Source organism: Diadema antillarum, unplaced genomic scaffold (assembly GCF_040938485.1).
Source record: "Diadema antillarum isolate AM-2024a unplaced genomic scaffold, OU_Dant_1.0 scf00000063, whole genome shotgun sequence".
NCBI classification, from domain to species: Eukaryota; Metazoa; Echinodermata; class Echinoidea; order Diadematoida; family Diadematidae; genus Diadema; species Diadema antillarum.
Window position 1 is genome coordinate 981,470 of NW_027270952.1, and position 18,491 is coordinate 999,960.

Here is an 18,491-nt window from a genome sequence, read left to right on the forward strand (position 1 = left end):
CATGTGATTGATAGGAGGAAAAAGTATGGTACATTAAAAACAACAATAGTTCAACTAACCCCTAATAGTCCAGCAGCATATGATTGTTAAGTTTTATCGCCTTGTCAATTGAAGATGATGTTACATAATGACAATTATCAAAGTCAGCTAGATCTACTTGTATATCAAGAAACCAAAAAGAAGGGGTGGGATGGGGTGGGGAGAGAAGAATGAAGTAAGTTATCGGTATCCGTAGTTTTTGTTTTCAGTTTATTTATTTTAATTTCCTTAATTCCCGTTAGGTCACCATGGATTGGAGAGTTTGTGTACTAGTACTCTGCCAGGAACAAATGCAAGAAAAACTTAAAGGTCCTATGTATACTTTTGGGAGAGTGACTTGAACAAAAAAAAATCAGGATATCACATTTCAGGCATAATATGTGTAGGTCTGGGGCATTTCATGAAGCATTTTGTCCGACGAGTTGTCAGACAAATTTGCTCTCTGCCAATCAGATGCAAGGATTTCTGTAGCTTGTAACAGTTTGTCAGAAAAATATCCGACCAAACTGCTTCATGAAATGCCCCCCTGTTGTATCACAAGACATCCTACCATACAGTTTTTGCAATCAAAGCAAACATATAAGGAGATATCAGTATTTTTCTCATTACAGTATAAATTTCGGACGGTTTAGTCTGGAAACATTTTATTATAAAAATATTGTTCACATTTTGTGTTATTAACAATACTTAACATTGATGTTTATACAGATTCATTTTTTTTAAAACAGAGGTTCTTTCTATCTGTAACTCACACTTAAGAATAATATTATTTTCAAGCACTAATTCTGGGTTTTTTTTTAACTGTCCACAAAAAGGAGGACTCAATGCATAAAAGGTGTATGCTTTATTTTTGGAAAAATGTTGAGGAGATCAGGAAAATTATATATATTGATGTAGCTTTTGGACCTGAAGGAGCAGTTGAAGCATTTTTACGAAACAATGCCTTGTGGCATTGTTCTTATCATCAAAAATTAATAATGACAAACTCAAATGAAAATTTGAGGGGGGAAGAAAAGACGAACATAATGACATGAGACAGCTTGGTAAAGATTAAATGCTAAAATAAAATAGACAATGCAGCCTCTTTTCTCAGTTCATACTTATCCAGAGTGTGTGCATTCTTTCCAGTACCGGTATTATTATTCAGATAGGTCAGGGGAATCCATTTGAATTGAGTGATCCATCATTTTAAAACTTAGAGTCTGCTCTTTCAGAAGCTGTCCTTCAAGGACAAGTCCACCTTCATGCGTGAATACAACAATATTAGTAGGACACATCACAGAAAGCTTGGAAAAATCGTACAATCCGTTCAAAAGTTATGATTTTTAAAAATGTCTGCACAGTCGCGGCTGGATGAAAAGACTACCACAGTGTATGATGTCACATGCGCACATTGTAAGGAAAATAAAAAGAGAATTTCACAAAACCATACTTTTTGAGTAAAGTTCACATTTCTTTGACTTGCTACTGACGTACATTGTATGTTAAGGGTAATGTTATTCCCCCTGCCTTCTGAAAGAGAAGTCGAGTATCCTTTTGTAAGTGAAATCATGTTGAATTTTCTTTATTCATTCTTTATATCGTTGTACACATGTGACGTTACAAGGTACAGTAGTCTTCTCATCCAGCCTCGAATGAGCAGAAACTTCAAAAATTCATAACTTTAGAACGGATTGTCCAATTTTCCTCAAACTCTCACTGATGTGTTCTACTATTGTTGCTGCATTCACTCAGCCCACATGCTATGAAGGTGAAAAATCTTTGTCTGGCGACATTTTGTTGATCAATTATACCAACCCTGATGGAAATCTCCTCAAATTCATCGACGTTCTAAAGTCTCCTTTAAGTTTAAGCAAAATCTATATATGTAGTTGCCATGGCAACGTACCACTTAACACTAATCAAAAGTATTTCAAACCTCTATACATCCCGTCGATCAGTTGTACCTATTCAAATGGAATCTCTTCCAAACTGAAAAATAGCCTCCTATAACTAACTTCAACTAAAAACCCTAGTTTTGGGTTGCCATGGCAACATACAAATCAACAATTATATTTGACCCCTGCTTTATACTCTTGGTACCTTCTATATAACGTTCATATCAAATTTTGTGAAAATTGAATCTTCCTACCTGGAGAAATAAACAAAAACATGATTTTTTAGAAAAAGTTCATTGACCTTTGACCTTTGACCTTTGGAAAATTCACTCCAAATTCAATCAAAATATTTTACTTGTTCTCAATATTCTTCCTGCCAAGTTTTATCCAGATTGGATATTCCTGACCTGAGAAATAGCCAAAAAACCTATTTTACAAATAAAGGCCATTGACCTTTGACCTCTGACCTCCTTCCCAGCATCAATTTTTTTGGAGCACCCTATTTTTTGAGAAGGTACATCATGAAGTACCTTTGGTGAAAAAATCATGCTTTTGTCCGCCGTGTCACGATAATTTCACTAAGCTACCCCACTATAGTGACTGGCTGTTCATACGACCAGATGCAGTCGCACCGATAACGCGACACGCATTATCCAGGGCAGTCAATAAAACGGGCACTTGTCGTACAAAGAAAACGACCCGCGCGAAATTGCGCTGCACTACCCCACAACGCTGGGAGCAAGCTATCGATGGCACGTCGGTCATGGACACACCCCCTTCACACCTGTCATTCATAACTTTTTTTTTCACATACTAGTACACTCGAGTATGTACAATGTACTGGTATTTCGAGAGAAAGGCATACAGTCATACACTTGGGTATACCTCCATTCATCTCCCACGCGGGTACAAGTGGTTTACAAGAAGGAATGGTACTAAGAAAGCGTATCCCATGAACACACAGAGCAGGTTACTGATAGAATGTTGCAGAGCGAATTGACAGGATAAAATATCCGTTTGAATACATTTTTATTTGTTTCGGTCCATGTAGTAAAAGTTCTGTTGAATGAGTAGCTCAGTTGATACTTCAGGGGGAAGGGGTCTAACTGTTATTTTGGTATTATCTACTTCTTGATTTGGAGGATCTCGACTTTTTGGCCGCTGTTTTCTCCCAAACATCACTGGCTCCTCTGACTTTCAAAGTTTTGTCACAACTTATCATCAAACGCACACACACACACACACACACACACACACACACTAAATGGCTGGTTCTCATATGAGTGTTTAACTATTTGATTTGAGATTGCTATGATAGAGAAAGTGATCTTCAAGAATATTTGAAGAGTTTGTTCGCAAAAACCGATAAGTCCATTTTTGAAGATTTTGATGTACGGTCTCTGTCTTAAAGTACAAAATAATACCTTCTAAATGATATATTGGTCACTACATATAAAGGTACATTTTTGAAGTTATGGTCAAAAGAAGCAAAATTTTTCTTATTATTTTCTTTATTTTTCTTGACCTTTAATCGCTAATATCTCCATTTGGCAAATATGGACTTATCGGTTTTTGCGAACAAACTCTTCATTTTCTTGATTGCAAAGATGGTCCAATGCACCAATCAAAGTACAGTGATTGAATTTATTCGTCACTGTTAGTTGCATCAGTTTATTCCAATAATTATTTCATCGTTTCTAATTGCTTTCTTCTCTTTTTGAAGTTACATTTATTTCATTCTTTGAGAATGGAGCATAAAATGATTTCTGATCGTTACAGACTATCCATCATGTTCATGATCGTTCAAGATTTATCATTACGTTTCACCCTTGTTTGAAGCCGATCCGCGAACGCGAGAATGACAATAAACATCTTAGGGTTAACCGAAATAATATCAAAACACGTGACACAGCATGATTATGCACAGAAAGACACCGCAGATATCACATTCTTTATGGTCGTGACCTTTCAGAATTACTTTGACCTTGGCGAACTACTAGACGTTGCCAAATATTTGCAAATATGCGAGTAAATTTGCACAAGAAAACGAATTCACACCTCAATAGTGTCAGCCTGTATAACAAAATTATATACTATTGCTAAGTCAGACGAATTAACTTATATTTGAGATGTCGGCATGCACGAAATGAAAGAGGACTGTTTGGTCGTTACCTGATTTTCCACGGATATAAAGCTCGATAAAAAGCAAAATCGTTCGGAAAAAAGACATTGCATTGATGTTGCAAGTTCCTAAAGCAGTCTGCTCAAAACTCTTTAACTCGTCTTAAGATTTTTTTTTTGTTTTTAATATCATTTTATAATTATACCTTTTATTGTGACTGTCTTACTAATTGGCTGTTTTATGCAACACGCAATCATTAAAAAAGGCATATTTATCCTTTTTCCTACAGTTGTATTTCCATACGAACCTCCGCAATATTGTACTTACATCTGTAATATCTGATTATACAACAGAATACCTGAATATAAGAAAGACCCAAATCAATTGCAGGAAATTAAGGAAAAATGGAAATAAGTAAATAACTTCTTAATATTCGTATTTTTCAGTTATTGGAAGATTATATATACAAATTCAAATGTAAAACAGTCACTTGACTGATTATCTATCTTTGCATGACTTCGTTAAGGCCTCCAAAGGGTCGCAAAAATTTTGGACTTGAGTTGTTCTCTTATTATTTTATTGATGTTATCTAAATATAAAGTAGAGCTCATCTCATCAGATCGCTAGAAAAGGGTTCTCAAGTACTATTCATTGATTTTGTGATTTCTTTCGCGCTGTTCTCAGAATGCACTCGTTCTATTTTGGTCCTAATTTTGTCATCACTGTTGTATCGTTTGCCCATCTACTAATGTGATATAAGTAATTTTCCGAAGACATCTTGCAATATGAATAAAGGTACAAAATATTGCTAATGAAAGAAGCAATAATCATGGGTGCTATCTTCTCAAGGGGTTTGTTATTGTATTCTGGCAAATTATGTTTGAAATTTGACATTTTTGGAATCATCAGAGTATTAAAACGATTCTTGTCTTTTTATTTGCGTTAACAATCGCACACGCACACACCACTGTAATTAATTTTTATGCAGTTTACACTTAGACACTCACACACATTTTCGGAGCTTTTCAAAATCATTAGCTACCGTTGTCAGGCTGATTGTCCAGTATATGAAGACAACTGTCTGTATCGCCCTCTACGTTACTGAATGATAGTTATTGGAGATTTGACAATGATTTACTTTTCATCCACCGTCGATCCATCATTGTTCGATACAACGCGATAGCGGTTTTCATTGAAGAAAAAGGGCAGAGGTTTCTCTTCGTGTGCGTGAGAAGTCTGTTGAAATTGTAAACAGAAATACAATAGGTTCGTATTGAGCGGCATTGTGCGAAGAATGTCGCTCCGAGACAAACAAGATCGAATCTGTGTATAGCATCTTTGGGTTCAGAGGAAAGCTATAGCTGTCAACAACAAACCACTGCTAGTGAATGGCCTGTGTGGTCTACCCACATTGTCCCAAGACGAGTAAAATCGGATTACCGGAGGGTTCGCATTTTCTCGGAGCGGTGCAGAGTACCGGTATACACCCTTGCTCTTTGTCTTCAATCAAATCCTATTTCGTTCTCTTATAGACAGTATCCATTATTTGTTCATCAGTCTGTTCGTTTCGCTTTCAATAACAAAAGGCAAAACTGTACAAAAAAAAAAATCAAGTTTCATATCCTCACGTCGACTAAACGTATCAAACCATGATCTGTGTAGTCTAAAATTTAGGCTGATATGTGTTATTCTTTTACATGTTAATGTTTTTTAAAAAAGTAAAGAAAAATAATGACTGCAGTTTTCTCAGAATCCAATTTCGATTAACCCTTTAACACTTTTTCTCACAGCGTGACTATATTGTTGATCTCATACCCAACAAAATTCATGAAGATTAAGGTGTGAGTTTTTCTTCAATTAATTTTTGTCTCCCTCTACAAATAAAATTTATAAGATCGCAACTGCTGATCTGTAATGTTAAAGGAAAACTCACTCCTCAACCTCCCTCCCCCCCCTCCCGCTTAATAATTTTTTGCTTTCAAAATTCATAAAGAGTGTATGTTTGTTGGAAGGACTTATGTATTGTTTTGTCAGAATAATTGTAACCTTTACGTCCAATAATTAACTTCCTCAGTAATTGTGTCCAATCTCCCAAGAGACGTCTTCCTTTATGTATCATTCCGCTCCATTTTGCGACAGGCAGCTGGAATATCCTGTATGGAGTGGAATTATTATGCATTTTAGATATCAGGGATTTAACAGCACTAGTAGGCCCATAGATTGGTTAATATTCTTTCTTGATCCCCTCTCGGGGATAATAGGGTAGTGATAGTTATATAGGGTTAAGATATTGTATGACTCTTGAGATGGCCCACCACCTGTCTAAAGCCGTTTGGCCTCAATCCACACAGTCTTAACCTGTTCGTCTAATGACTTGCCACTGATAGTACAACTGTATATATCAGTACCAGTTCGTCTGCTTCCAAATGGGCCATGCCCATACATTATCCAGGGGCCATCCAGGAATTCCGTAAAGGGGAGGCGCCTTTACAAAATTAGGGGGGCACATGCCCCCCCCCATTTTTTCTTTTCTTATTTCTCTTGTTTTAACAAAAAAGAAAGAGGTGGCGCACGCCCGGTGCGCCCCCCCCCCCCCCCCCCGCGATCCGCCACTGTTATCGCCTAATACACACGGTATATTAGACGAAATGGGGAAAAGTCCAAGTAGACCAAATCATCTCGTCATTAGACGAAAAGACAATCAGTCAAACTAGGCATTAGACCAAGTCAGGATTAGACAAAATGGGCATAAGACAAAATTGATGATAGACCAAATGAGTTTAGCCGAAGTGGCGTTAGATGAACTGGGAAGTAGGCCATCTGATATTAGAGCGAGTGGCAGTAAACACTTCAGATACAATCTGTATGATGTCATCTATCGTTTAACTCCAACGTGTTGTTCATTTTTCAACAAGGGAAACAAGGGAAAAACGAGAAAATGAAATGGAACGCATGATAATATAATGAATTGATATGAAGATGGATGAATAACCATAATGAAAGGTCATTAAAGGAATTAACAAATACATGTACCAAAATTAATGACTGTGTATGAAAAGGTCATGAATAATTACATGATTATATAGTTAGATTCTTTGTCCTCCACTAAATGGAGAATAATTTCTTTTATCTCAGGAGCCAAACAGTAAATATTTCATATTACATCGTGTACATTGCCATATAAAATTATTTGCATTTACATAACAATTTACAGTTGGATCTAAACTTCGTGACGTTTTATTTTGTAGCTGATCACATTCTCTGAATGGAGATGAATATTCCCTTTAAACGCAATTTGATTTTCATTTAGAAAAAGCACTTTGTCGATCTGAGTTTATTCCCCAGCAACAGCACGAACACCAACTCATCCTCATTCCTACAGCCTCTCTCTCGCTCTCCCTTTCTTTCTCTCCTCTGAGGTTGTGATAAAAACACCCCGGCGCCATTGATCCGTTGAGTACAGGGCAGAGTTCAGTGTGTCGCTATGCAAAGGGCTTCCCATAGCAACACACAGACCACGGACCTTCGCGTACTTCGATCGCTCGACGTGTCCCGGGGCAAGGGCTTACCCCCTTCACCGCACGCACGCCTCTCTGTACATGATGCGATGTACCTCCTTGTGCTGTGGTCTAACGAAAAGTAGAAAATTTCATGGAGGACCATACATGCAAAACGATTGTTTTCATGATTTGGCCGAGGTTTGCTCGCGAAAACAACAGCAACGACACAATCAAAATGTTCAACTCAGCCGAACGGAACTAATATTTTGAAAAGCATTCGTCAAATCTACAGATGAATTCCCGAGTCCACTGGTATTATGGTAAGTTTTTATACCTTGTATATTCACCTGCATTGATGGCTGTAGAATTACTCATTCGTTCATTCTCATGAGATTGACACACGACAATCCAACATGTGTTCATATTCCGCAATGTCTTAAGTTGTCGTATATTTTACCAGTTATTTGGCATCAGGAGTGGTTTTCTAAACTGAAACATAATTGTGTATAAAAGTATAAAACTCTCTACAATAGTTAGATAATAATGTCATGTGACACGTTGGTGTATTACTCTATAATTGGGAGCCATTATTGCTCATGCAAAGACACGATGTCAAAGTGCGTGTTTGCCTAATCTATAGTCTTTTTCAGAGTGCCAATTAAATTTCGCTCGTAAAATATCCCCGCTTTGAAAGGTAAACAAATTTCTAGGACTGAAATCTGAGTTCAAATCTATACTTGCGAAGGTTACACGAAGCAATATATTATGTTCAATTTTTTTTTTATTTCTTCGTCCTTGAATATTCTGAACATAAAATAAAAAGTCACGACATTATGTCGTTGATACCAAAATAATAATCGTGGGTCACTCATCAGAATTTGTGGTTATAAACAAGCAACATTGTAAAAAGAATATGATGCTGAGCTGTCTTGATCATTGATATTCTATAAAATAATTTTTAGATCAGTGTTTAGTATGTGCATCGTCACAGTCATGTCATGCAAGAGAAATTTAACATAAAATGCATTGCCTTACTTACATAATATCTTGTAGGCCCTATATTCTATAATGTTCGAGTGAACAAAGAAGGACTGCAAGTATTTAAACTGAGAGTCCATAGATATATTGCAACACTAATAATCCTACAGCTGTGGAAAAAATGCATACATTATTGTAAACTATGTATAGGAATCAACGTTAGATTATAGAGGTGATCATGGCAATCAAATTAGACAAAGTGTTAGCGTTGTCATTTGATACTCTGCGATAATTATGTATTAGACACTAACGGGATATCAAAAGCGATTAAAACATAGTGTTCCAGTGGCATTTAAGTTTTGCTCGTTTCATTATCCATTCGAATCGAAAGAGTTGAAATCGACTAGATATCGCTATGTTTCTTCATTATCGCAGATTTATCGCGCAGGAACATGCAAACTTTTAGCTACAATTTATATTTTAAACGTCATTGAATAGGCAAAAAAAGTTATGTGAGTTTTGTATCCTGTATTGCTATTGCTGAACCAGTTTCTATGCTATTGGTTAGTCGAAACATAAAGCGGTCGTAACCATATACCTGAATATACCTCTTCAAATTTGCCTGATTTGACGAATGTAAGAAACACAATTTATTATCATAAAGCATAACAGTCATGACAGTATTTATTCACTTTGTGTAGGCCTAATATTTGTGCGAGGAGGGAAGTTCAAACCCTCACTAGGCCCCTCCTAACTGTTCCACAGCCCATGCGATGTATGGATGATTCTTGTCTGATACTGAAATCTATAACAGCCGTCGCTGTAAAACAAAACAAACAGAAAAATATGATTTGTTCTATTTCACATAATTATAATTATGATATGTACTAAGTATATGATTTCACGAGAAAAGGACATATTATGTTCCAAATCCATTTATGTATATATTCCGTATAGTATAAACAAAAATCGAGATCAACAATAATGATTGTACTTTGCATTAAAATTGTCAAAAACATTATTATCACAGCAGTCTATAGGGTTAATGTTCTTTGAAAGTGGATAACTTATAAAATAGAATTAAATCATATCTATTCACTTCCTCCTCTTTCAGATCGACTGATATTCGTAAGTGCTGTTGTTAGAGAGGGTATGACTTCGCCAAAAGATTTGCTGGGTTGTGATGAAATCGCTTCTTTCGGTTCCTGATCTCTGTATGATTATAATCATGCTGTTGGTGTATATATTTAGGTATATCCACAAAAATTGGGTCTGTTTGATGACACTCTTTTTTCTATATAGAAAGAGTACAAATGAAAATAGATGTAAAGAGATACTTACATTAATTTTTGCTTTTGACTCTTTTCTTGTATTTTCTTGTTGTGTTGGTGCGTTCCCACGTTCTGCCTTTATCACGCATAGTAAATATTACGATACATTATATAATTGCTAATATTTCTATTTTTGTGTAATTTATTGCAGATTTCCAGAGTGCTACCATGACCAAAAATGAAATGGAAATAAACGTCTACGTGGAAGTCTAATTGGCATTTCCTTGATACTGTCTATGCTCTTCAGCAGAGGATCACACGAGTACTTCAGGAAAGTTACGACAAAGGTGTACGATACGGACGCTGTCTAATCCCTCTGCATGACCATGGATGTTATGATCAGTGTTAAGCAGTAGAGAGCTTCACATATCTCTTTACTTTTTTATTTGCCATTCAGCAAACGAACCCATCCCGTTGTCAGCAACATGGCCCGAATGGAAAGAGCAATGGGGATACCAGTGGAGACAAAGAAGCCATCCTCACTCAGGAACCCCCGCGATCCTCCTCCTCCCCGGTACATCAACAAGCAGGCCGCTATCGACATCGCTAGGAAGCTGAAGCTGACCAGCATCGGCAAGGTCGGGTTGAGAATCACCAACAAGACCAGCATCGACGCCGAGATGCGCTCCAAGTATACGAACACGGAACCGAACCGAGAGATGTCGCGTAAGTCCATTATGGATCGACAGAAGGGACTGGAGATGGCAAAGAACATTGCCGAGAGCCGGGTGGGCAAGTGCATCATGGAGACCAATGACTACGAGGTGAGGAGATTCAATCGCAACTTCAAGAAGCTCTTGGAAGACGAGGACCAGAAGAAGCGACAGATGACGCAGAAGAAACGGGAGTTCGTCAACGAGAAGCAACAAGTTCAGCAGCGACAGACTCTTACCCGCGCCGACGGCCGGCGTTCGCCGCTTGTGCCGACGACGAGCGAAAGCGAGCGGAAACACCTTCCGAATATTCACCCTGCTGGCGCCACTCAGCAACATCTCCGAGACATGCTGTCCTCACAGGATCGGCCGCGGACCGAGTCGAGGGGGAAGTCTCCGGGATACATGCGTCCCCTGAGCTGTAATCGAGACAAATCACACGACTCCGCCGTCGGGGAAACGGAGAGATTCTTGAACACTCCTTACATGAGGGCGTGCTTGAGCAATATCAATGACGAGGAGAATACGAATCGAGTTCTTGAAGGAATTCGGGAGGCCAACGAGGCTGCCTCTCAAGGGGGAAGCAACAAATCGCGGTCGGCTTCAGCAAGGGAAAGATCTGCAGCAGCGGATGGTGACGGGATCCAGCGGCATGGAGAATCAGTGCCATTGGGGGCGCCAAGCGAGCACATGGAAGTGAAGAGGCCTGTTAGTCAGGAACGCTCTCTCAATAAACAAGCTCTCCAGAAACGGCTTCAGAACGTCAAGGAGACCTCGGAGAGCTCGTCCACACCAAGGCAGCAGGCATCCCCAGTTCCGCCTCCGACAACAGAACTCAGCATCAATCAAAAGGCTTTGAATACCGGTGAGAATGCACCTGCACCTGTAGAGAGAGTGACAGAGTCAGGAGACTCTAAGGAACAGTCAAAGCCTCCTAGTAGAGGGAAATTATTTGTTGAGTTATTAAAGCCTGAGCCTTCATCAAGACCGAGTGGTTCAGCAACTGCGGTAGACCACGTTCGGGTCGAGGATAGAGGAAGTGCCACTCCCGACAGAATGAAACGAATGGCGTACACGCACACATCAGGTAAACGACTGAGTTATGTGGATGAAGGCAGGGATTCGCCAGGTGACGTGAATAAAAAAGCTAAAAAACCTCAAACGGTGGCGGCACAAATTGCGCTCTTACGAACAAACACAAACTCTAGGAAGAAGCGGCGGCCCCGAAGAATCGGACACCATTCCCGCGGCTTGCACCTTTCGGATAGAACCGAACTGATGAAAGATCCGCGATTTACACTACTGGCCGATTCGCTGATCCCGGATTCGAGCGGATCAAGGGATTTATACAAGTCGATGGGGAAATTTAGCTTGCCCGATCACGTGAACACGGCCTTCAAGACAAACGCCTCGCGGAAAGCGGACAGCAAGTTCAGACAGTCAAAAAGTCTTCAGAACTTGACAAGATTTGAAGAACTGTTAAATACGTTATGATATACTTCTTCAGTCATTGAACTATGTGCTGTCCTATATAAATGATCTTTGCCATTGTGTTGCAGTCGAATAGTGACGATCAACAAATTCCTTACATGTTATTGACTTCCAGAGCAGTAGTTGTAAAAGTTTGCTAAATATTATAGTAATGTTATGGTTATAATGTTGTCTATTACTAAGGTTGGACTGTGGGAATTTTTTGAAGAGTTATGTTCTTCTTTTGACCGCATATAACTGATATCGGGTCATTTTGGTTGTGAGCGACACATCAATATTTGACAACTATGCGCAATGTTGCATGTCATTAAGCCGTTGAGTGTATTGAGTGCTGATTTGCTTCGAAATGCCAAAAAGTACACAATGTCGAACCACTTACGGCCACCAACGCATAACGTTATGGTAGCCATTGCAACCTCAAATGCTCTTTTAATTTCATTTCTGTTTACAAGGTTTTACGGGAGAAATAACGTTTCATGACATTTTGAAAATAAAAAGCATGGTTGATTCTTTTAAATTAATTGATATGGATTAAGTGTAGAGAAAATACATCAACGTCATTTAAGTTTATGCGCTCTTTGTGCAAGCAACCCCTTATTCTTCCAGGGAAGTGATCTTGAACATTGACAATCGGTTATCCGAGATCGATTGGCGTTGTCCGCGCACTCCGTATGATATCACTCCCAAATCAAAATAAGATGGGAAGCGGAAGGAAAGTAATCAAATTTTTGGGGCTTACATTCGCGGTGTCGCTGTGAATATGCTATTAGCACAACACTTTTCGATAATGTATCTGATTATCGTGAATTTTTCTACAAGTGTATAAAATCCATTATTGCCATATCAAAGAGAATTCCGTTTTGTTACATTGAGACACGTAAATATTATTCAAAAGTTCGTGATACGTCTCTTTCACGTTGGATTTGAATCATCATTCTGATTTGGCATTCACCATATGGAAAGGTTTTTGGCCAAAAGTCTACTAAAATCATTCTACAGCTGAGAGTGCACGCTGCCCGCACACACAGAACGCCAAGGTGCTCGCCTTGAATTATTCATGATCCTACACGGTCTGCCACACACGTCGTGCACACAGCAGTGATACGGACTGGTCCATTGTCGAATATGGGTAAAATGCTGCGGAAACAACATAGGGGCAGTCATGAATATAGCATTATATGGGTTAAATCTACATTGACAACATGAATTACATGCTTTTCATGAAATTGTTTACATTATCTGCTTTTTAACTGACCACACACTCACACACACACACACACATATATACGCACACACTCACTGAGGTATCAATCTTATATTGCTGACAGTCGCTTTCTGGTCATGTGCAGCAACTTCAGTAAATTAATAGCAAAACCCAAGTACACTCTAAAAGATGCACAAATAGAAACTGAAAGCTAATGTAGTGTAGATTCACAATCATGTTGGAATGTTGACCACTGCAAGTTCCACCGGCACTGCACTGCACTGTGCTTCATGCTCCACTCGCGGTTACCTGGGCACGTTCACCCCCATTACACAATGGTGCACTCTGCGTATATGTGCTTGCCGAGAAAGATATGATCATCGAACATCATCGAAGAAGAAAATTCCCGTTTTCTATATCTTCTCAGCAACATATAAAGTCATAACTGGTACAGTAGGTGGTCAGCTAATACAAGGGCTCACCGCTGACTTCAGGAAACTTAGAAATGAGAAATACATATCCAATTTACGTTATAACTCACGGTATATGAAATCATAACTCGTCCAAATGCAGCCACGAATAAACAGTGACGTCAGGTTTCATATGATAATGAGCTTCTCTGTGTCGCTGATTGTGATTGGATTGAGGACGGGACCTTCTCAGTTTTTTGCCAATTCCGACAAGACCTATAATCCAATCACAATGAGTTTGACATATAGGATAGAGAATTTTTTGGCGCGTAATATGGTAGAAGCCACAGCTTCATGTGCCATTCGGTTGCGGAGATAGAGCCTCTCAAATAGGGAGGTATCACTGCATCACACGGCGAATACTTCAGGAAGTGTGTACAATCCTATGGGGCAGTTATTTTGAAGTGAACTCACAAAGCTGTTTTTGAGCAGCCAGTCCGACGTTATTAGAAGTCCATTTATCTTCTAATTTTAGTATTCTACAGAAAAATGTCCTAAGACTAGTAAACCGCTAGCCACAAGTCCACGGACATTACTTACTTTATGATATTTTTCCATTAATGACAGTAAGTCGGGGATTTGCTTGTGCGTCTCCATAGGTTATAACACAGGGTGCGCGCGCGCGTGTTCTGTGTGTATTAAAAGAGACAACCTTTCCATATGTCTACGTTACTGGTTTAGCCATCTTGGTGCAATGCTACTTGCGACCTTCCCCATGTACACTGAATGGTTGTGAATATAATGTAAACGTGTTACCTTCAGATATCCACTTTCCGATAAAACAATATGTCACAAATTTTACACGTTCTAGACGACTGTCAGTCAAGGCTCCGTCCTTTAAAGCATTCTATCAAGTTAACGAATGAACTCTTGAATGAATGAATGAATGAATGAATGAATGAATGAATGAGCGAGCGAGCTAATATATTATAATTGTAATTATATAAACGAATAACAAAATTATTTACTTATGATCAAAGACAATAAAACAGTAAAAATACATTTCCACACGATGTATGTATATTGTATCTGAAGTTCTGTACAGTACGAGTCATGACGTCTACCTTTCTAAGCCAGTGGGTTGAGCGGTTACGTGACGTTTGCTCCTGTTACAATAATATTGCTCCGATGAAATATCTGCACGCTAAGCTAAACATAAAACTTACGTGCTATACCCACAAACATAATCCTATAACATCACCCTTAATCTTAATTCTCACATCAAAACTAAACCTAAAACCCTATCACAACCCATATCCCATAACCATAAGTCCTTGGAGAAAATAGCAAACGTGTCGAAAGAGCAAAATGTCGTATCTGTCTGTCTGTCTGTCTGTCTGTCTGTCTGTCTGTCTGTCTCATCTCTCTTCCCTCTCCTCTGTCACTATCTATCTGATCTATATATTAATCAATCTATCTATCTATCCATCTATATGTCTGTATCTATCTATCTATCTATCAATCTATATAATCGTATAATTGCATATGATTATGCTGCATAACATTATATAGTATATACTCCTATCTTTCTCTCTCTACATGCAAGACTGTCTGTACTCTCGTATACGCCATATATACACTTAGTGCTATACGGTCTCGATCGAGTGCATTGTAATTACCCAATTTAGAGCAGTAAGTTGCTGTTTCACTAAGACAGAGAGTAAAGGTTGCAAATTGACTGTTCAGGCAATTTGAGAGTAGAGTGTGCTCAAGATATGAACTAGAGTTAAATAAGCCGTAAAATTCACATTTATAATGATTATGCATCAGTTAAGAAAAAAAGCATGAGTATGTGTGTATAATGTGCATGTATGTGTATGTGTGTGTGTTGTGTGTGCTTTGGGAGACAATGGGTCAAGACTTATATAAATGTTACCACATCCTTGTGACTTAGCTATACTTAGTAGAGTTGAGTTGAGTTTAGTTTATCTATTTAACAACGGTAAAATGCTTGCTATCAGCTATCAGTTATTTTTCAGCAAGGCCGTGAAATGATAACAAAACATAGAAATCATACAATGAAGAGAATGCACATAAAAAACACAAAATAATCATTACAAACGAACGCCCAAAAAAAGACATGAAAAGTCAGAGAGTATACAATGTGTAAGTACAGACAAAAAAAAACGAAAAATAAAACATGTGACAAGTTATATAGTGGGAGACGGTCATTACATAAGCATTGTGTACTTTGAGAAATTTGATATGATCAGGTACAATAATCATCAAAGGAAATGTACGAAATTGCTCTTTAAATGCAGTAATTCAAGTTTAGGATCTTGTTTCTGTTGGTAATGTATTAGATAATCTCGATGCCGAATAGGCCTATAAAGTGCTATTTTTAAGAATAGCTGATTTGGGCTTAGGGAGGTAAAGAATATTTTCATGATTATGTAGATCGTAGTGGCTTTCTCTCTTCTCGAGACGTTCACATAAACATTCTGGTAGAAAATTATTAAACAGTTTGAAGATGAAAATTAATGCTTGCTTTTTCCAACGATCAATTAGACAGTATGCGATCAAACGTGTTGTAAAAAACGAGGAAAATATTGAGAGGAAAAAAAAAAACATGTATGGGGCATATTATGTTTAATCACGACTTCAAGAATATTGCTTATTGTGCAGCAAGTGAAGAATAACTAGACAGGATTTCTTTGGCTCTATCTGATGAGGGACTTACTTTAACATGTTTAGAAATGACGTTTCACTCGCTTTGTCAACAAACTCTCCGAAGGGACTGTTCTTCTGCTATCCTCATTCAGCTGCAGCAGCGACACAGAGTCAGCGCGGAAGCCAGGAAAGCGCCGAGACGCACGATTGCTGTTTTACAAGCAATAGCGCCATCATTGTCAAGAAATTAATGATTGCTCTGACAAACAACAAAAGCTCGGAGATCTCACAGAAGGTACTTGTACTTACTATGAGTGCAGTGGCATCAGCGGCAACAGGCAAAAGTAAAGATCGCCATCTGTTGACAACTAGACGCAATAAATCTGGTGCGTGGTATTCTCACTTGTCTCTGATATGGCTAAAAAACAAACAAACAAACAAACAAAACCACAAAACAAGCAAACAAAACATCATCAACAACAACAACAACAACAATAGCACAAGCAGCAGCAGCAGCAGCAGTAGCAACAACAAACAAACAAGCAAACTATAGAGATCGGTGGGTATTCTGTTAAATGTCTTGCTCAAATCTCACAATCCAGAGATGCAACATTGAACTGTCACAGCTAACCCTGTAACCTTACGATCCTTACGATTCATCACACAAACAAAAATAATGGAGAAAATTTATCTTTAAGTAACTTGGATTGGGTATCATTATCATCGTTTGTGGATTTTTTTAAAGGGGGAGGAGATTACACCAACCGTTTACACTCTGTGAACATTGGATGAAATGGCACAAACTTTTTACAGTTTCATTTCAGCTTTTCTGTTTGCTGTTTTCCAATTCGTCTTCTTTTTCTCTTCCTCTTCTAATTCTCTCTTTCTTGTTATCTTCCTGTTGTTGTTCTCATCATCACCTTTTCTTCTTCTTCTTCTTCTTCTTCTTCTTCTTTTAGAATATTTTGTATGTAAACACTATATTCACTGTGTGAATAGTGTGCAAGAGTGATGTAAATAAAGTACCATTTTGAAAAGTCAAAAAAAAGTCTTCTTCTTCTTCTTCTTCTTCTTCTTCTTCTTCTTCGTCTTCTTCTCTTTCTGATTCTCATTCTTCCCCTTCTTCCGTTTCTCCGTCCTCTTCTCCTTTAAACTTTCGGGCTTTATTTATCATCTTGCAATAAGGGACCTGAAATCCCTGCCTGAAATCCATCCATGTGGTCTTTGAAGTTAGTGTCTTTCGGACGGGTTTAGCCTCACAGATGGCACATGGCGAGTGTGCCGGTAATTTGATGTTCTGAACCCGATAACCTGATGAAAGTTATCCAGTCGGTTACATCATGAGTATACGTAGAATTTGCGAAGTTGTGTGAACGATGATATAAGTCAGGTTCGTTTGCCGCTGGTATTCGCAGACGGAATTAAAGCGTTCATAGGGTTAAGAAACTTTGGAGGACTTTCTCACCAACTGTATACTACTACGGACCAAGACCATGGCTGTAGCGATGGGGATATAACCCGGGATATAGGCGGGCGTCCTGAATTATGCCTCTATGGTTATAATATCTTTGGATACATCCATGCTCTGTGCACGTCTCTCTCATCAATAGGTAAACATCCCTCTGCAAACTCTTTTGTTCTCATGAAAAGTGTGATTAAAGAATGCTCCAATTCGATGGCAAATATTTCATACATTGATACATTGCAACTCATAGAAGGTTATTGAATTTTACTCCTTAAGTACTTCAAAAAGATTCAGGCTTTAGAATCCTATTGCAGGACAAGAAATTAAAAAAAAAAGATATTTAAAAAAGGAAAGGAGCAGAAGGGGGAGGACTCCTCTTTCGAGTCTAGTGGCCACTGTTTTTCCGTAAAATTTAAGAACTTCCAACGATATAGAAACTTTTTTAATACCGTAAAATTTGCTGTTTACAAGTCGACAATTTGCTCCAGCAAATTATTTTCATAGACTGATTGAAATTTCATTCGAACCAAAAGGAAGAAATGGAAATTGCTTCTTGTGCAATCGCATGAATGTGCTGAGTGCCAAATGGTACAGAAACCCCCATTGCGTTTTAAACACTATTCACAGCAGTCCCTGTCACAGCTTTAGAGAGTAAAGTCAAACGAACAACAACAGACTTTGCGCCCAATACGGACATTAAATAACCGCTATGGCCTATCCCCTACACAAGAGTAAAAAAGCCATTTTGTAA

At 38.4% G+C, this 18,491-nt stretch overlaps 1 protein-coding gene across 1 annotated transcript; it reads left to right on the plus strand.

Moving 5' to 3' along the window:
* Nucleotides 1–10,272: 10,272 nt before the first annotated feature.
* LOC139716201 (uncharacterized) lies at nt 10,273–11,994 on the plus strand. The gene has a single exon (XM_071627764.1). The coding sequence runs from the start codon at nt 10,273–10,275 to the stop codon at nt 11,992–11,994; it is 1,722 nt and encodes a 573-aa protein (XP_071483865.1).
* The last annotated feature ends 6,497 nt before the right edge of the window (nt 11,995–18,491 follow it).